The sequence below is a fragment of the Coenobita brevimanus genome, chromosome 71, assembly GCF_032717465.1.
Source record: "Coenobita brevimanus isolate Jiangsu-jjx chromosome 71, ASM3271746v2, whole genome shotgun sequence".
Taxonomy (NCBI): Eukaryota; Metazoa; Arthropoda; class Malacostraca; order Decapoda; family Coenobitidae; genus Coenobita; species Coenobita brevimanus.
Window position 1 is genome coordinate 39,535,202 of NC_137024.1, and position 17,729 is coordinate 39,552,930.

The following is a 17,729-nucleotide window of genomic DNA, read 5'->3' on the forward strand; positions in this document are numbered from 1 at the left end:
GTATTATAATTATATAAGCATATGGCACATACCTTCAGCTTTCTCCTGGGATGTTTGTTGAGCCTTCGTCGTCTGCTGTAGGACTTGTGGAGACTTCTGAATTTGGGTAATGAAGTGTCCACTTTATACTTCCTGATACCCCGTAATATGGTTACCACTGCCTGATATTATAACTACAAACACTATTCTATGAATTTCAAGTAGTTTGGAATCCATATTAAAAAAAAAAAACACTGTGAAAGCAATGAAAATTACGAGCGCATACGAGCTTTCCTCCTGTGCTTGTTCCCCAATAATATTCTGAGGCGGAGCTGTCATTTATTATTTATAAACACACTCAGACTTTATATTCCTAGTACAGTACTTTATTACACTTATTTATATATACAATATTTATCTATAAGTTTCTTTCAGTACTAGTAGTTTATTTTCACTCCAGGCATTCACTTACTCGTTCTGTTAACTAGCGTAGAGAGAGAAGCTGTCACTTTCACTTTCATTACTCCCAGTATTTATACATGCTAAAGCGAAACTTTCACCTTCACTTTCATTACTCCTAGTATTTATACTCGTATTCTTATATTACCACTTATTTACATTTCTATTTACATTCTCTATTTTATTTACATTTCTGTTTTATTTACACTGTTATGCACTCACTTGCAGTAAATTATAAAACTATTTTCCACTGTTCAGTTATATTTACATTCATTGCTTTCACTTTCTGTTTACACATAATTTACATTTCCACTTGCACTGTTTTACAGTCACCAGAAAGATCGTAGTCACTGTCCATCATTATCATTGATAAATTGGCCAGTTCACGTTCCACAGCAGAGTCGCTTAGCCCTGTACCCCTTCCCACACGAGGTTTAGTAGGGGCAGAGGTCACAAGGCTCTTTGCATGGGGCTAAAAAGTGGCGGAATTGGACGTGGTTTCACCTTGAAAGACGACAGTAAACTGAATGCTGTGGCCTAGGGGCAGTGAAGGGTTGACAATGACAGCATGGTGACAGCTGCTAATTTATACGCTATGAAATGATTGTCAGGAAATCTAGACAATACAGTACATAATAAATTACGTAGTTCTAGGTGAATGTAAATATTACTTAACCTCCCTTCCTTTCTTATATATATTTTTATTATGAGAACAGGTCATATGGCATATTTCAAGGGGAAATAAACAAGGAAAATTAGCGAACGAGTGCACATGAGGTGTTGCCAGGTGATACTTACAGTAGCCCATTCCAGATGTATGGCAGTATCAGTTACTTTTCTCTTTCCGATATATATTATTTTGTATAAGAATAGGATAAAATGAGTGGAAAAATCCGTCCAGGATTTGTGTAGTGCAGCACAGCTGGTCAGGTGGGAGGAGAGAGTAATGGAGGGGAGGTAAGGAGGGGAGTCAAGGACAGGAGAAAAATGGCTAAATTGTCAACAGTGGATGGGAGTACAGATGACATTAGCAGAACTGAGTATAGCTGGACACTGGTAGTACTGATAGCTGATACAAGCCACCACTTGAAAGCCCGGGCAAATTCAAAATAACACAGAATCACAAAAGTGACGCTCTGTGGTATGATCCCTTGCTCCCGAGCATCACGAAAGTGACGCCCCGTGGTTAAGGGGTTAAAGGCTATTTATACAATAGCAATGTTTTTTTTCCATTACTTTAAACTGAAAGTAACATACTGTTACGAAGTACTGTAATAACGTAGTGAGTAAGAATTGGTCTGAAAGATAGACTGAGGACGAGGGCGGGAGTTAGAGACGGGGATAGTTAGAGGTGTGTGTGTGTGTGTGTGTGTGTGTGTGTGTGTGTGTGTGTGTGTGTGTGTGTATTTACCTATTTGTAGTATACAGGAATTGAGCAATGCTCGTGTTGTCCTGTCTCCATATCCACATTTATCAAGTCTACCTTTACACACATGAATGTTTTTCTCATGCACCACCTCTTTGTCTAAGTCATTCCAAATATCTAAGAATATACCTAATTGTGATATACACGGAATGTACTATGCTCGTGGGTTTCCGTCGCTGTTTCTCAATAAGTCGAATTTAACTTTAAACTCGTTTAAGTTTTTAGACTGGACGATCTCTTTGTCCAGGCTATTCCATAAGTCTATACTTCTGTAAGGAAAGCTATATTTCTTGATATCCTTCAAGCAGCTTGACTTTTTCAATTTCATTCCGTGTCCTCTTGTTGCTCTCTTATCCCATACAAACAGATTTTCTTTGTCAATTTTATCTACTCCCACCATGGTCCTGAACACCGCAATCATGTCTCCCCTCTTTCTTCTTTCCTCTAAGGAAGGCAAATCCAGTTTTTCCAGCCTCTCTGTATGACAGGTCTGTCAGTCTGGGGACCATCTTGGTTGCTGTTCTTTGTATTCTCTCAATCTTGTTTATATCTTTCTTTTTGTGTGGGGACCACACTACCGCTGCATATTCTAACCTGGGGCGGATCATGGCCACTATCAATTTTTTCATCATTTCCTCATCCATATAATGAAATGCTACTCTTATGTTAGTCAAGAGCTTGTAAGTCTCTCCAACTATCTTGTTAATGTGCTTTTCTGGTGACAAACTATCTTGGACCAGCACTCCCAAATCTTTCTCTTCTCTCCTTTTTGTGATTAATTCATTACCCAAAAAATAATTCAGTGATGATCTCCTGGTACTTTTACCCATTTCCAATATTTTACATTTCTTTACATTAAATTTCATTTCCCAAGTCCGGCTCCAATTGTGTATCCTATCCAAATCCTCCTGCAGCATTTTACAATCCTCCTCAACCTCTGTCTTCCTCAAGATCTTTACATCATCAGCAAACAGACTCGCATAACTGTTCACTCCATCTACCATATCATTTACGTAAATCAGGAACATTACTGGCGCCAACACTGAGCCTTGAGGGACTCCACTTGTTACTTCCCTCCATCCAGACATCTTTTCCTTTATTACTGTCCTCATTTGTCTGTCTCTCAAAAAGTCTCTCATCCATTCCAGAAGTTTCCCCTTTAGTCCTCCTATATATTCTAGTTTCCACATTAGTCTCTTATGAGGTACCTTGTCAAAGGCCTTCTCTAAGTCTAAGTACACACAATCCACCCAACCATCTCTCTCCTGTACCACATCAATCACTCTTGAGTAAAAGCTCAACAAGTTTGAAACACATGACCTTCCACTTCTGAATCCAAACTGACATTCAGCCAAAATATTCATCTCTTCCAGATATTTTATCCATCTGTCTTTCAGGATTCTCTCACACAATTTTGCGACCATGCTGGTTAGAGACACTGGTCTATAATTCAGGGGTTCTTCCCTGTTTCCTCCCGTGTAAATTGGTACCACTTTTGCCCTCTTCCATTCTTTTGGCACTTTCCCCTCTTCCAGTGAGCATACAATTAAGCTGTGAATTTTATCCGCCAGTTGTTCTCTGCATTCCTTCAGTACCCAATTAGAAATTCCATCAGGTCCTGGGGCTTTCCTTACATCTTGAGTTTCCAGTAATTTATACACTTCCTGCACCTCCACTTTTATATCTTTCATCACCGGAACATTTCTAATCACTCCCTCCCCTTCCACAAGCTCCTTTTCTTTAGTGAAAACTGACTGGAAACGTTTGTTCATTATTTCTGCTTGCATTGCCGTATCCTTAAAGACCTCTCCATCTACTTTCAGCGTGGTGATTCCTTCCTTTTGTTTCAGTTTGCCATTAACAAATCTATAAAACAGTTTGGGTTCATCCTTGCATTTGTCAATTATACCTTTTTCAAAATTCCTTTCTTCTTCCCTACGTATTCTTGTGTATTCGTTTCTTGTTCTTTTATATTCTTCCTTTGTTCTGTCGTTACCTCTCTTTCTCCAATTGTTCCACGCCTTATCTCTCTCTTTTTTGGCTATCATACACCTTCTATTAAACCACTCCTTTTTCCTGTTTTCTTCCCCTCTTACTCTTGGTACAAATTTTTCCACTCCCAAATTATAGAGGTCTAGAAAGATATCCCACTTCCTCTGTATCTCTCTTGTTTCTCTGAATTTTCTCCAATCCGCATTTTCAAAAAAGTTTCTCAATCCTGTAAAATTTGCTTTGCCAAAGTTGTATCTTCCCTGTCTATGAAGCTCGTCTCTTGGCTCGACGTTTCCTATTAACATCTGGAACTCAGTGACCACGTGATCACTTTTTCCCAAAGGACAGAGATATTCCAATGATTCTATTACATCGGGTTCTTTGGTGAACAGTAAATCTAACCTTGCTGGTGTGTCCTCACCTCGAAACCGTGTCTCTTCTTTGACCCACTGCGTCATCACATTATTCATTATTATATTTAATAACATAGTGCCCCACGAATCCTCGCCGCCTTCCGAGTACCATTCCTCCCAGTTCACCTCTTTACAATTAAAGTCACCCACCAAAATTATATTATTGCTTTTCTCAATTATTTTTTGCAAGTAGCTAGCCATATCTGACAACATCTCATGGTAGTCGTCATCCTTCCATGCTCTCGTCTTTGGGGGAACATACACTACCGCCATATCTCTCTTCACATTCTCTCCAGTTTCTAATTTCATAGATATCACTTCAGCCCTGCCTTCTCCCATTTCCACAGTATCTACATTTATGTTGTTCTTCACTGCTATCATCACTCCTCCTCCCTTTTTTTCTTTTCTGTCTTATCTCCACAGTTTGTATTTACCATCTCCCAAATGAACATCAATATCTTCTCTTAATTTGGTCTCTACAAAGCACATGACATCAGGTTCATGTTCTCTCAAGAAATCATTAATTTCGATCCTTGTCGATATGAAACCATCAACATTAGTATACATCACCTTCAAATTATTTTTGACATTATTAATACCCTCTTCTCTCCTACTCTCTGTCCGTACCACTTCCTCAACTTCTGATCTTTCACAACCATCCCCCCTAGTTTCCTTCACTTCTATTTCCTTAAATACCATTTCCTTACTTTCATATCCAATACTCTCCAAAAAAAAGTATTACGTTCTTCCTCTGTCCTCTTATCATTTTTTTCCTTTACTTCTTCCTTTAATGATTTTAAAACTTCTCTTTCTTTTTCATTCAGATCTTTTCTTATTATAATATTTTCCATCCCCTCCTCTTTGCTTAATTTCCAGGTCACTTTAAGTATCTCATTTATTACACTTTCTGATGTAAACTTGACTCTCATTGGTCTTGTTTCCCCTTTCTTATAAGGCCCTATCCTCCTTACTTCCTCAATTTCTTTTACCCACTTGTCTCCTTCGGGGTCAATCTTGCCTAATATTCCTCTCACCATGTTCTTGTCTCTCTCGAGTCTTGCGAACCTAACCTTTTCTTCCTCTTCCCTGTTTCCAAATACTACCACACATCTTTTCCTTTCTATAGTTTCTCTCACTATTTTCTCTTTTTTCTTCAGTATTTTCACTACATTTTCTTCCATTTCTTTCTTGTTCATTTCCCTTTCTTCCTGGATGATCTCTCTTAAGCTGACCACTTCTTTCTGTTCTTCTTCTACATGTGCCCACTTTGCCTTATGTTCTTCTAATACATTACTCACCTTCTCCGTTTTATTAGTACTCTCTTCAAGTTTCCTCCTCAGTTCAACATTTTCCCTCTTCAAATTCCTAATCTCTTCATTGGCTGTTTCGTTGGACTGAATTAGACTCTGTATGGTGGATTCCGTATTTCCTGACACATCCTTTATCACTAGATTCTCTACTTTTTTTTCGAGTTCACTAATCCTCATAATTGATGTTTTCACCAGGTCCATGACATTAGTATTAGCATCAAATCCTTGAAATTCCATTCCCTCATTGTTTACATTTTCGGCCATGTTTAATGTAAAGTACCTAAACAGCTGTTACCGAATAAGCCACAAACATTCATGTATACTATTGCCAACAAATCTTTACATTTTTGGTAGTCTACTAACTTTCATTATTTTAAATTTAAAGAAAGACCCTAGGAGACAGGACAGACAAAATTCCTGAAACTACTCAAGGTTAGGAGCGATGCCTGGGACGTCCTCTCTCTCCGGCTGTTCGTGTGTGTGAAATGAAATACTGGGGCGAACTTTTATCCCCAAGTATACACATTAAGTTTAGCCTCCAGCCCATCACCTGTGTGTGTAATTCACCGGGTCGGTCAGGATCACTTGATGGTCGTGATCGTCAGCTTTTACCCTCCCGGAAGGGAGCTGAGAGCTCATATAGTCCGATCTAAGGGCAAGGCTGTGACCTTCACACACGCACACATCCGTCCCCTTGCTCCAGGGGGACAGTAACCACCCACTTCGTCAGTGAAACTTTTCGCAACCTGAGCGAGGCGCGAACTCCCGTCCACCAGTTGGCAAGCGAGAGCGTTACCACTGCACCAGCGTGTGTGTGTGTTCTTACCTAATTGTATCTTTACAGGAATGAGTCAAGCTCTTACTGTCCCGTGTCTTAAACCATATTTATTGTACATATCCTTAAATTTGTGAATTGTTTTGGCACACACTATTTCATTCGGTAGTTCATTCCATTGATCAATTGCTCTGTTTGGGAAACTGAATTTCTTACGTCTTTATCACCTCTCTTCTTATGCAGTTTTTTGCAGTGTCCTCTTGCTGATGCTTCTCCATATGTTAAGTAATCATTTATGTCTATTTTCTCCTTCTCTCCTGTAGTGTTGGTAGATTCAGTTTATTTAGTCTTTCTTTGTAGCTTAGGTTCCTTAAGCTTGGTATCCATCTTGTAGTGGCCCTTTGAACTTTTTCAATCATGTCTATGTGTTTTTTGAGATGAGGACTCCAGACTACTGATGCATATTCCAGGGTTGGTCTAATGAAAGATGTTATTATCCTTCTTAGCATGTCTTCATTTATGTATGTGAATGCTATTCTCATATTTGCAAGCAGTGTATACATGTTCCGTACCTTCTCGCTGATGTGGTCAGCCAGAGATAGTCTGTTATTGATATTCACACCTAGGTGTGTGTGTGTGTGTGTGTGTGTGTGTGTGTGTGGAAGCAAAGTGAAGTAAAGATGCAAATTGCAAGTTCAGTATTCTGGTCAGTACAGGGGTCAGGTTCCATAATAGGAATTGAAGTGCAGAGAAATTTAGAAAAACCGCAGTCTGCTGACCACGGCAGAATAAACTGAGACTGGGTAGTCTGGCTCACACTCAGTCCCCGTGCTGCTTGCCAAGCTGCCAGTTACTTAATTTAAATGATCGATAATTAACTATCAAATTCCTGTCTAATTATTGCACATTACTAATAAATACCGGAAATAATTAATGAATAGCTGATGTAATGTAGAACAAACATCATTAATTGACAGAATTGACGAAAGTGTTATTTTTCATCATTAATAAATACTGTACAACCAAACCTTTGGCATATCTATACGTACTCACTGACTCTGGACCTGTATTCGTCGCATGAGTAGCGAGGAGCACGGTAACGCGTGAGTATGGCCAAAAAGTAGCGACGCTCTCAGTTCCGCAGCTGGCTAAAAAAAGTAATGGCGTTACCATCATCGCTATTAAAATAGTAGCTGTGCTATTCCCAGCTTTGCCACCCGCCTCCTACTCAGTGCCTCAATTACTTCCCCTCTCTACCCCTCAAACCTCCTGCATTCCATGATGCCACTTTTATCCCCATTGGTGATTTAGTTTCCTCAGCCTCACTTCGAGTATTAAGATTACTGTAAGAAATTATTTTATTTTTGACTATTGGATTAAGAAAATTTAGAATACTGTACAGTATTTAATATTCAGTACAGGTATAGGATTAACCTATTGAATCCCATGGACATACTGCTTTCATATTATCTTCAGATTATTTTATTCAGCTTAGAAGAGACTTTTTAGCTGGAGAGGTTAGATATAACCTCCTTAAGCTCCATCATTACAAAATCTCCACGAAGCTCATGAAAATTGTCTAAAGTTGGCAACAATTTTAGATGAAACATTGTATTTCGCTGGATTGTAGAATTTAGAAAACTTTTCATCTCCCTTTTTGAGAAGTATGTTTCAAAGATTAAGAGGATTTATATTGCAAGTATGGACATGTTGAATGGAACATGGGTGAGTCTCATTGTATGAGCATCCACAACAGTACGCGAGAAACCGATGACACGAGAATGGACAATTGACAATTTAGACCCAAATTTGGTGATGCAAGCACAAAAATCCGGTAGTACCTTGGGGGTCAGTTAACCTAACCCTGTTTTTCCCATAAGTTATCCATCGTCACAATATCCAGCCTATCGCAAAGCCAGCGCTTTCGCCTTGGCTCAGTTAAAACAGTATCCAGCAAAATTAGGTAATATCTGGCTCAGAAATGAGAAGCAGTTACCTTGGCACTATGCATTTTTCTGCGGTAATCTGTATCATCCGGCTCAAACATGGGACCCAGTTGGCGTGTGGGCAGACCATGCAACACAGCAACACATGCCATCCAGTCACAGCGTCTTGTAGGAGTGGGCCATTCTATGCTCCAAACCAGCCATTGCCCTCTCACTCTTTCCACTGGATGCCATATAGTGGGAACATTTCTGTGCCCTGTGCATTTGTGACCCAGTTCTGTGACTTAGCCTGTGGCCTCCCCATTCCTCACTTATTACTGTAGTGCAATGACCTCTCTTGTGGCCCCTCAGTGCTCCATGCCCTAGCACTCTGACTTCTGTACCCTGCTTCTGCAATATGGCTGAGTTTGTGACTTCTGTGGTGTTGTCAGCACCAGGTGAGTATGATTATTATTATATATGTAATGTATTACTGTACTATATGTACTGTATCAGTACAAGAAAGAAAGAGAGAAGCTGAGCAGATAAAATGATGGATACCACAATAGTACATCACTGTAGTGAAGATATTAAGGAATTGACGAGAGATTGAGTCGGTTGGATGAAGTGTGTACAGAGAAGTATATAATAAAGGTTTGGCACCCCTTTTTAACTTGTCAGTTTGTGGGATGACTGTGTTTCTGGTATACTGTATGTAAAGAGCATCTATAAATAAAGAAGAAAGAACAGAAAAAACTGTGTTGATGTTTAGGTTTGAGAGTTGGAGCCCTGTGCTGGTATTAATAAAAACTCCTAGGAGTAAAAAGTTCCTCTCAAAGTGAAATTTGGCTCCTAACTTCTAGAAGTACTCCTAAAAGTTACTTTCAACTCCTAAGTTTACTCGTAAAATCGCTAAAAAGTAAAAGTCCTCCACAAGGACTTTTAAGGAGTTAGTAGGGCTTTTAGTGACAGTAAACACAGTAGCTGCGTCCCTCAAACACCAAGAGACAAGACAACATAGACCATGGCTGACCGACCCCACCCACCACGCAGAAATTTTCGAGCTCGGAAGGATGCATTCTTGGAATATGATGATCAAGAACTTGTAAGAAGGTACCGTGTCGATCGTGAGGGCATTGTTTATTACTGATTCAGTAAGAGATGTACTGGAAAGGCCCACACATCGAAACCATGCTCTCACACCCGAGATGAAAGTGTTGATACTATTAAGGTACCTTGCAACTGGAAAAATGCAGCAGTGTAAATGTGATGACTTTGGACAATCGCAGCCATCAGTGAGCAATGTGATAACAGAAACACTCTATGCTCTAACTGCTCCTCACATTGTTAAGAGGTTTGTGAAGTTCCCTCGTACACTTCCTGAACTACAAAGAACTGAAAGAAAATTCAGGCGAATTGCTGGTTTTCCTGGGGTAGCTGGTGTGATTGATGGGACTTACATACGAATTGTGGCACCAAACCAGTATGAAGAAGTGTATGTGAACAGGAAAAATTACCACAGCATGAACATTCAGTTGGCGTTTGATAGTGAATATAAAATACTGGATGTGGTTGCAAGGTGGCCTGGATCAACACATGATGCCCGAATTTGGCAAGAAAGCGGATGAGAGGAAGCAGCATTCACGGCATTTGCAATCTCAGCCCATGTATGCTTTTTCATGTCCGAGGTGTTGCCTGTGGCCGAATTTCCCTTTTATAATTCTTTTTCTTTCTCCAATGCCTTCTGCCAGCACGAGACACTCTTCCTCCATCCAGTTTCTCTTTCTCCGGAATTTATCTGCAGCCGTGGTATGTTGAAATTGTGCCATTGTTGACGGTCACTGTACCACGTGTACACACAATGCCCCGATGGTAGCAGGCTCGATCAGCTGACCACACGATGTGTTTACATTTTATCCATTTTATCGACATTCGTAAAGAATCACAATATATGATTAAATAGATGTTGTTTCTATATATAAAAACTAGTTTTTCATTTTTAAACTACTTACTGATACTCTAAGGCTTTCGAATGGTAATTTATTAAATATATTAAGCAGAGATTCTTTGTGTTGGTAACACTTCATGGTAAGAGCGAAATTACTACTAAGAGTCCTCCTAGGAGGAACTTTTAGAAGCAACTCTCATCTACAACCACTTTTAGTAGTAATTTTAGGAGTACTCCTAGAAGTTTTTATTAATACCGGCCCTGGTTTTTGAGGCTCAAATAATTTGTAGATGGTTTGTCCTACTTTAGATGTGTTGCTGATAGTTCTTTCACTTTTCTACTTTCTTTTTCCTTGTTCCTGGATCTTGACTCACCCATCTTTTTGTGGGAAAAAGGATGAGGATGATCTTTTAAAAATGAGGACATGGTTCCATGTGCAAGTTACTGTGTAGTCATGGGTTGGAGTTAAGTGATTTAATAGCAATATTACGTTTATTTTTTCAGTCTGAATTATTACTAGAACCCTGTAACTGTCCTGTGGACAGTCACTAGTCTCAACCTACTGTTTCTTACAATGACACTGACCCCGTTGGGGAGAGTTGGATTTTTTTTTTTCTCTCTCAGCAATGGCCCATATAAGAACACCTGACCTGGGCCTTTCAGATTCCTTGTGCAGGTCCCATTGAAATCTCCATAAGACATGACCAACTTATCTCATTCACAACATAATACTGATATGACTGTTTCTGACATGCCCTTCCACTGTGCATGAAGGATTTGAATTTTGTTTTCTGTCAGCAGTGGTGTATGCCAGGGCATATAACCTGAGCCCTTCAGATTCCTTGCACAGTGTCTGTTTCTCCTGGAATTGCCGTGAGACTTTGAGGTGGGAATAGTAGTAATACCAGTGAAAACAATAGTCTTCACCTATTACATAGGTGGAGACTAGCTAGAACTCCGTAACTGTCCTACGGACAGTCACTAGTCTCCATCTATTGTTGCGGATGAAGGTCTTTGACTAACGGTCACTAAGACATGAACAGGACACCTCAGTAGTGTTCATAGGTCGTGGTAGGATACCGTTGTGGTCATAAATAATCACCTATTCTCCGGTACCCCGTGCCTCCGACTGGCTCCTTTATGTGTGGCAAGCACAGTGGAGTAAGAGGGGTTGAGGGGGAGGGGCCAGAGAGAGAAAGGAAGGTGGATGTGAGGACAAGCAATGCTGCAGGGTTGGAGTGAGGGAGGGGAGGGAGGGTAGGTAAGTGAGGGGAAAAAATGGAAGTGGTGGTCACATTGTTTGTCTGTTTTCAATCATTCAGGGCATGATATAAAGGAGTTAATATTTGGTAGATAATGCTGCATTACACCTTGTATAGCGGCATCAGATAAGAGGCTTTAGATAGGTGGTAATATCAAGGGCTAGCTCATGAGAGAAATATACTGATGTGACATCAAACAGTGCAGAGACATTATTTATGTTCATTCATATATTTCAATTTGGACACAGAGTGGAATCTGGATGGCTTTGACTTTTGTGATGTTTGTGTAAGAAACATCATCTACTCTTACATACAATTAATTTTTGGAACTAAATATCATACACAATCTTTGACATGACTGTGTCCACAGTAAATCTGATCATCCTTTCGGTATACACTCTGTACAGTCACCGTCACATCAACTGTTTTATGACATCTCTATATGAAAAGGCTATTTAAAGTAATTATACATAAAAGGTAAGTAAATTTGATATCTGTATACATGGGTGGATATAATAACGATATCTCTCATAATCTGTTGCTTGGACTCCATGCCGATATAGGTATGACTGGCTGTCCAACAACCCCAACATTCTCTCATCACCTCGGAATGATATTTTCCTCTGACAAAAGCAGCTATTTACAGATTGGTGGACAAGGCAATAGTGTGTTGTGCTGGAAACTTCTGGCTCTGGACTAATATTTGATCTGTCACATCAGTACAGTATTTCTCTCATGAGCCAGCTCTTGGTATCACCACCTATCTGAAGCTTGTTATCTGATGCTGCTCTACAAGGTGTAATGCAGCATTATGTACCAGATACTAACTCCTTTATATCATTCCCTGAAATGGACAAATAATGTGACCACCACTTTGCATTTCATTTTCTCTCCCCTACCTACCCTCCCTCACTCCACCCTGCACCATCGCTCATGCTCCCACCCACCCTCCCTTCTCTCTCTGGCCCCTCCCTCTCCCCTCTTACACCACTGTGACTTGCTGCACATAAAGACGTCAGCCTGAGGCATGGGGTACCGGAGGATATGTGATTAATAATGACCACGACTGTACGTTCTCTAGTAATTTAGTGGAATTTGGTCCAAGTTTACTGCTATCTCAAAAGTCAGATTTTATATTTCTTGCAATGACTTTGACCTCATTTGGCAAATTTGGATTTTGTTTCTACCTGCATCCCAGGACACAACCTGGGCCCATCAGATTTCTCGCCCGGTCTCTGGTTCTCCTGGCATCATCTCTGAGGGTGGAATAATAATAGTAATACCACAGAAAACAATGGTCTCCACCTATATAGTAAGTGGAGACTAACTAGAACTCTGTAAATGTCCTGTGGACACTCATCAGTCTCCGCCTACTGTTTCTTACAGTGACCTTGACCCCGTTGGGGAGATTTGGAATTTTATTTGTATCAGCAATGGCCCATGCCTGGACACATAACCAGGGCCATTCAGATTGCCATGGAGTAGACTGTAGCACCAGTTGAGCAGGGCAGTATTCCCAAGGTGGATGGAAAGCTGATGACAGGGAGAGCTGGAGCTCTCATTTCATCAGACCTTGGGACTAGTTCCTGACCACCCCCCTTTGCTGTACTTTTTCAGTGTTTCACAAACACAGAGAGTAGGCCAGCATGCTCTCCAATACAAGTTTCTCTAACTGTCGACACCAAACTACATGCATATTACACACTACGCTTCCTTTTCAAAATTTTTTAAAAAGTGGCGTCTAATAACCAAGGTTCGGAGTCCCCAAGGGGGGGTACCATAAATGCCCCCTCCATCTGCCCCTCTCCCAGTGACGACTCAACAGGTTGCCTGGAACCACTGTCTGACTCACTTCTTCATTTCTGCAACATTCGCAGTCTTTCCTCTAACTTTCTCTCTCTTGAGCACCACCTCTCCTCTAAACCTCACCTGTTCTTAACTGAGACTCAGCTGTCTGAGGCAACTAAGAGCAAACCATTTTCTGTATCCTCCTACTTTTTCTATACTCATTTCAAAGCCAAAGGTGGTTGTTGTGTATCTGTATGCAATGACTTACCTTGCTCTCATGTTCCTGTACTTGATTCTTTTGAATTCTTTACTCTCTGGCTTTGGCTTTCCTGTCATTCTTTGACCAAATAAATCTGTGCTGTTTACTTATCCCATAATTCTACTGACCATAAAAAATTGTTTGACCATCTTACTTCTACGATGGAACACATCCTATCTGTTTCCCCTTTGTCTGAAATCTCCATTCTAGGAGATTTCAATGTTCACCACCACCTTACTATCCTTTCACTGATACACCTGGTTAACAAACCTACATCTTGTATATCCTTAATGACCTAGTGCAGCTTGTACAGAACCCTACCCATATCCCTGACCACCTTTCAGAGAGCTCCAACATGGTTGACCTCTTCCTTACAACTAATCCTTCTGCTTATGCTGTTAATCTTTCCTCTTCACTGGGCTCTGATCACAACCTTATTACCTTGACCTTTTGTATCTCTCCAGTAAGGCCTGTGGACCCTCCAAAGAAACATCGGTTGTGGCACTTTGGAGCTGCGGATTGGGAGGCCCTCAGACATTACTTCTTTTATTTTCCCTGGAATTTTTATTGTTTCCATGACCGAGAGCCATCTGAGTGTGCCATGTGCATTACAGAGGTTACTCTCTCAGGCATGGAAGCATACATTCCTTTCTCATATCCTTTGACTAATGCAAAAAAGCCTTGGTTTAATCATGCATGTTCTAATGCTGTCCACAACAAGTAGAGGGCCTATAAAAGGTGGCAGAGCCAACTCACTCGTGAATCACATCTTTTTTTATGTTTCTGCCCTGAATCGTGCAGAGTTTGTTCTTTGCTGTGCTAAAAATACTTTCATCTGTACTAAATGCTCTCAACTCTTCAACTTGAATTCCTCCCGTACCTTTTGGCGCCTTGCCTAAAACCTTTCGTACAGCTTTACCTCATCATCCTTCCCTCCTCTTTTCCACTCTGATGACTCTGTAGCTATTTCTTCTACTGATAAAACAGATCTCTTCACTTAGACTTGCTCCTCTAATTCCACCTTAGACGATTCCGGTGCTGTTCCTCCGTCACTTCTCCCCTCTGACTTCCTCATGACTGACATTAAAATTTCTTCAACTGATGTATTTCTGCCATGACTGACCTCAATAGTAACAAGGCTGATGGGACTGATGGGGTTCCTTCTGTTGTCTTCAAGAACTGTGCTTCTGTGCTTACACCCTGCCTAGGTAAACTTTCACCTTTGTCAACTTGCACCTTACCTTCTTGCAGGAAGTTTGCTCTCATTCAGCCAGTCCCAAAGAAGGGTGACCATTCGCATCCCTCTAACTATGGTCCAATTGCTAACATCCTGTGTCTCAAAAGTTTTTGAGTCTGTTCTTAACAGAAAAATTTTAAAGCATGTTTCCTATCACAACCATCTTTTTGATTGTCAGTATGGGTTTCATCAGGGACACTCCACTGGCAATCTTTTCACCTGCCTTTCAGACTCCTGGTCATCCTCCTTTCAGGACTTTGGCAAAAGCTTTGGCATTGCACTTGACATGTCAAAGGCTATCTATTGAGTCTGGCATAAATCTTTTAATTTCCAAACTGCCCTCTTACAGTTTCTATCTTTCTATCTGTGCCTTCATCAATAGCTTCCTTTCTGGTCGTTCTATAGCTGCTGTTGTAGATGACCACCATTCATCCCTTAGATCTGTCAATAGTGGTGTTCCTCAGGGCTCTGTCCTATCACCAACTCTTCCTTTTATTCATCGATGACCTAAGCTGTACATCTAACCTTATCCGCTCATACACTGATTATTCTGCCCTTCACCTTTCCATTTGGTTCCTGCAACATCCATCTTAACAGTCACTTCAGCAAACAGTGGATGAGGCAGTGGCACACCTAATGTCTGACATGGCTCGTATCTTGTTGTTTTTAATGCATCAGAGACTCAGTTCTTACACCTATCAACTGTCAAAATCTTCCACAGGAGTACCCACTAATGTTTAATAATATCCAGCTCAATCCTGCATCATCCTTAAACATACTTGGGATTTCATTGTCTCAGGATTTATCTTGGGAAGATCATATTACATCTCGTGTAAAATCTGCTTCCAAGAGATTAGGTGTGCTAAGCCAACTCCGTACCGTCTTTACCCCTGCACAGTTGTTGACTTTATACACAGGTTTTATACGCCCATGTAGAGTACAACTCTAATGTGTGGGGAGGCTCCCCACATACGGCTCTTCTCAGTAGGGTGGAGTCAAAGGCTTTTCATCTCATTACCTCTCCTCTTCTTACTGGCTTCCTTCAACCTCCGTCTCTTCACCACACTGGTGCATGTTTATATCCTTTCTATCGCTTCTTCAGTGGTCACTGCTTCTCTGCAGTCTGCTTGCATCCCTCTACCTCTACAATGGGCACATAGCACCCATCTAGCAGCGAAATCTCACCCCTTTTCTGTCTAGCTGTCTAATGCAAGAGTTAACCGTTACTCCCAGCCCTTCATTTATGCAACAGGCCAACTCTGGAACTGTCTCCCTCTGTCTGAATTTCGTACTTCCTATAGCCTTCAGTCTTTAAAACGCAGTGTATCCAGGCATCTCAAAATGAATGGATCTTGAATTTGGGTCTCTGTTGTATTGTTTTTGTTTATTTTCTTGGCAGGAACGGCTTGTGGGCTTTGGTTCCTTCTTCCTTGCATTAAAAAAAAAAAAAAAAAAAAAAATCCTTGTGCAGTCTTCGGTTTTCCCAGAACTGTCGTGAGACTCTGAGGCTGCAAGAGTAATAATAATGATGATACCAGTGAAAATGTAGGTGGAGACTAATAATACCTGTGAAAACAATAGTCTCCACCTATGTAGTAGGTGGAGAATAACAGCATCAATAACAAACTCAGTACCATACACTTCCGGAGACTTCAACAATACCACAGAAAGTGATCCAAATAAACAATTCCTTCCTGTCCTGCAGGTAGTCACTAGTCTCCACCTAGTTTCTTACAATGAGCGTGACCCCACTGGGGAGACCTGGATTTTTTTCTACCAGCAATGACCCATGCCAGGTCACAAGCTGGGCTTTTCAGATTCCTTGTACAGTCTCCGGTTCATCTTGAATCATCGTGAGACTCTGAAGCCGGAATAATGATAATGTAAATAATACTGTACCAGCGAAAACAAGTCTCTGCGTATGTAGTAGGTGGAGACAAATGATACCAAGGAAGCATTCATCTACTCTTACATGTACTGAACTATGGTAGCATAGTCTTCGGCTTCTATATGTTACCCCTTCAGTTCAGTGACATTTTTAAAATGCTAATTTTAATAGGCAGATAGTCTTAAGTCTTGATTAGCAAGATTTAAATAGTCAAGAGACTGAAGGGATTCTGTGGAGCCTTGTGGAAATCTCTGTTAACTTTCATAAAAGTAATTACTCTTCCATGCAGTACTGTAATATGTTTGTGATGTGGCAGGTATGCGTCAACAAGCTGCTGGCTGACTGGGGATGTGGGCCAATCATCAAGGACGACTTTATCCATGAGATGTGTCGCTATGGGGCAGCGGAGGTGCATTCTGTTGCTGCATATATGGGGGGTTGTGCTGCCCATGAGGTTGTTAAAGTCATCACAGGACAGTATGTTCCTGTCAACCATACTCATATCTATAGCGCCATCACAGCCACCTCTGCCACTTTCTCACTCTGAATACATGTGCATCACAGCCACTTCACTATGAACAATCATATCACCATTGCTTTCACACAAATACCAGTCTCCTACAATCACAGTGAAAATTACACTCATTTCAGTAAGCTGTTGGGAATCCCAGATATTCCTACATCAACACTACTACTACCATTTTTATACCTTGTTTTTAGTGGCACATGTGCTACCACATTTACATGGAACACACTTAGGTTATTGCAATATTCTCTCACACAGAGCACATTTGTATCCATCACTTCTGTCTGCATGCTTTCAATATAATAATTACCATCATTACCTTAATGATATATATGTAAAATTATAATGATAATAATAATAATGATAAAACTAATATGGACTCCTTAAACCCTGTAAAGATAAGATGCTTCTGTCAGTTGAGTAATATCTGTTATTTGCCATGATAAAATCCCTGCCCCTCCAAGCCATCATTTTGGGGTTAATTTAAATGTGTTAACCCTATAAGGGCATGGTATGTGCCCTAGCTGAACAAATCATCCAGC

At 40.6% G+C, this 17,729-nt stretch overlaps 1 protein-coding gene across 1 annotated transcript in view; it reads left to right on the plus strand.

Annotated features, from left to right (window-relative positions):
* Nucleotides 1-17,729, plus strand: part of APP-BP1 (Nedd8-activating enzyme E1 regulatory subunit APP-BP1) — a 93,870-nt gene extending 76,141 nt beyond the window's left edge. The window contains exon 9 of the mRNA XM_080277988.1: nt 16,978-17,729. Coding sequence (XP_080134114.1) covers nt 16,978-17,208 — 231 coding nt within the window. The 3' untranslated portion in view covers nt 17,209-17,729. The remainder of the gene's footprint in view (nt 1-16,977) is intronic.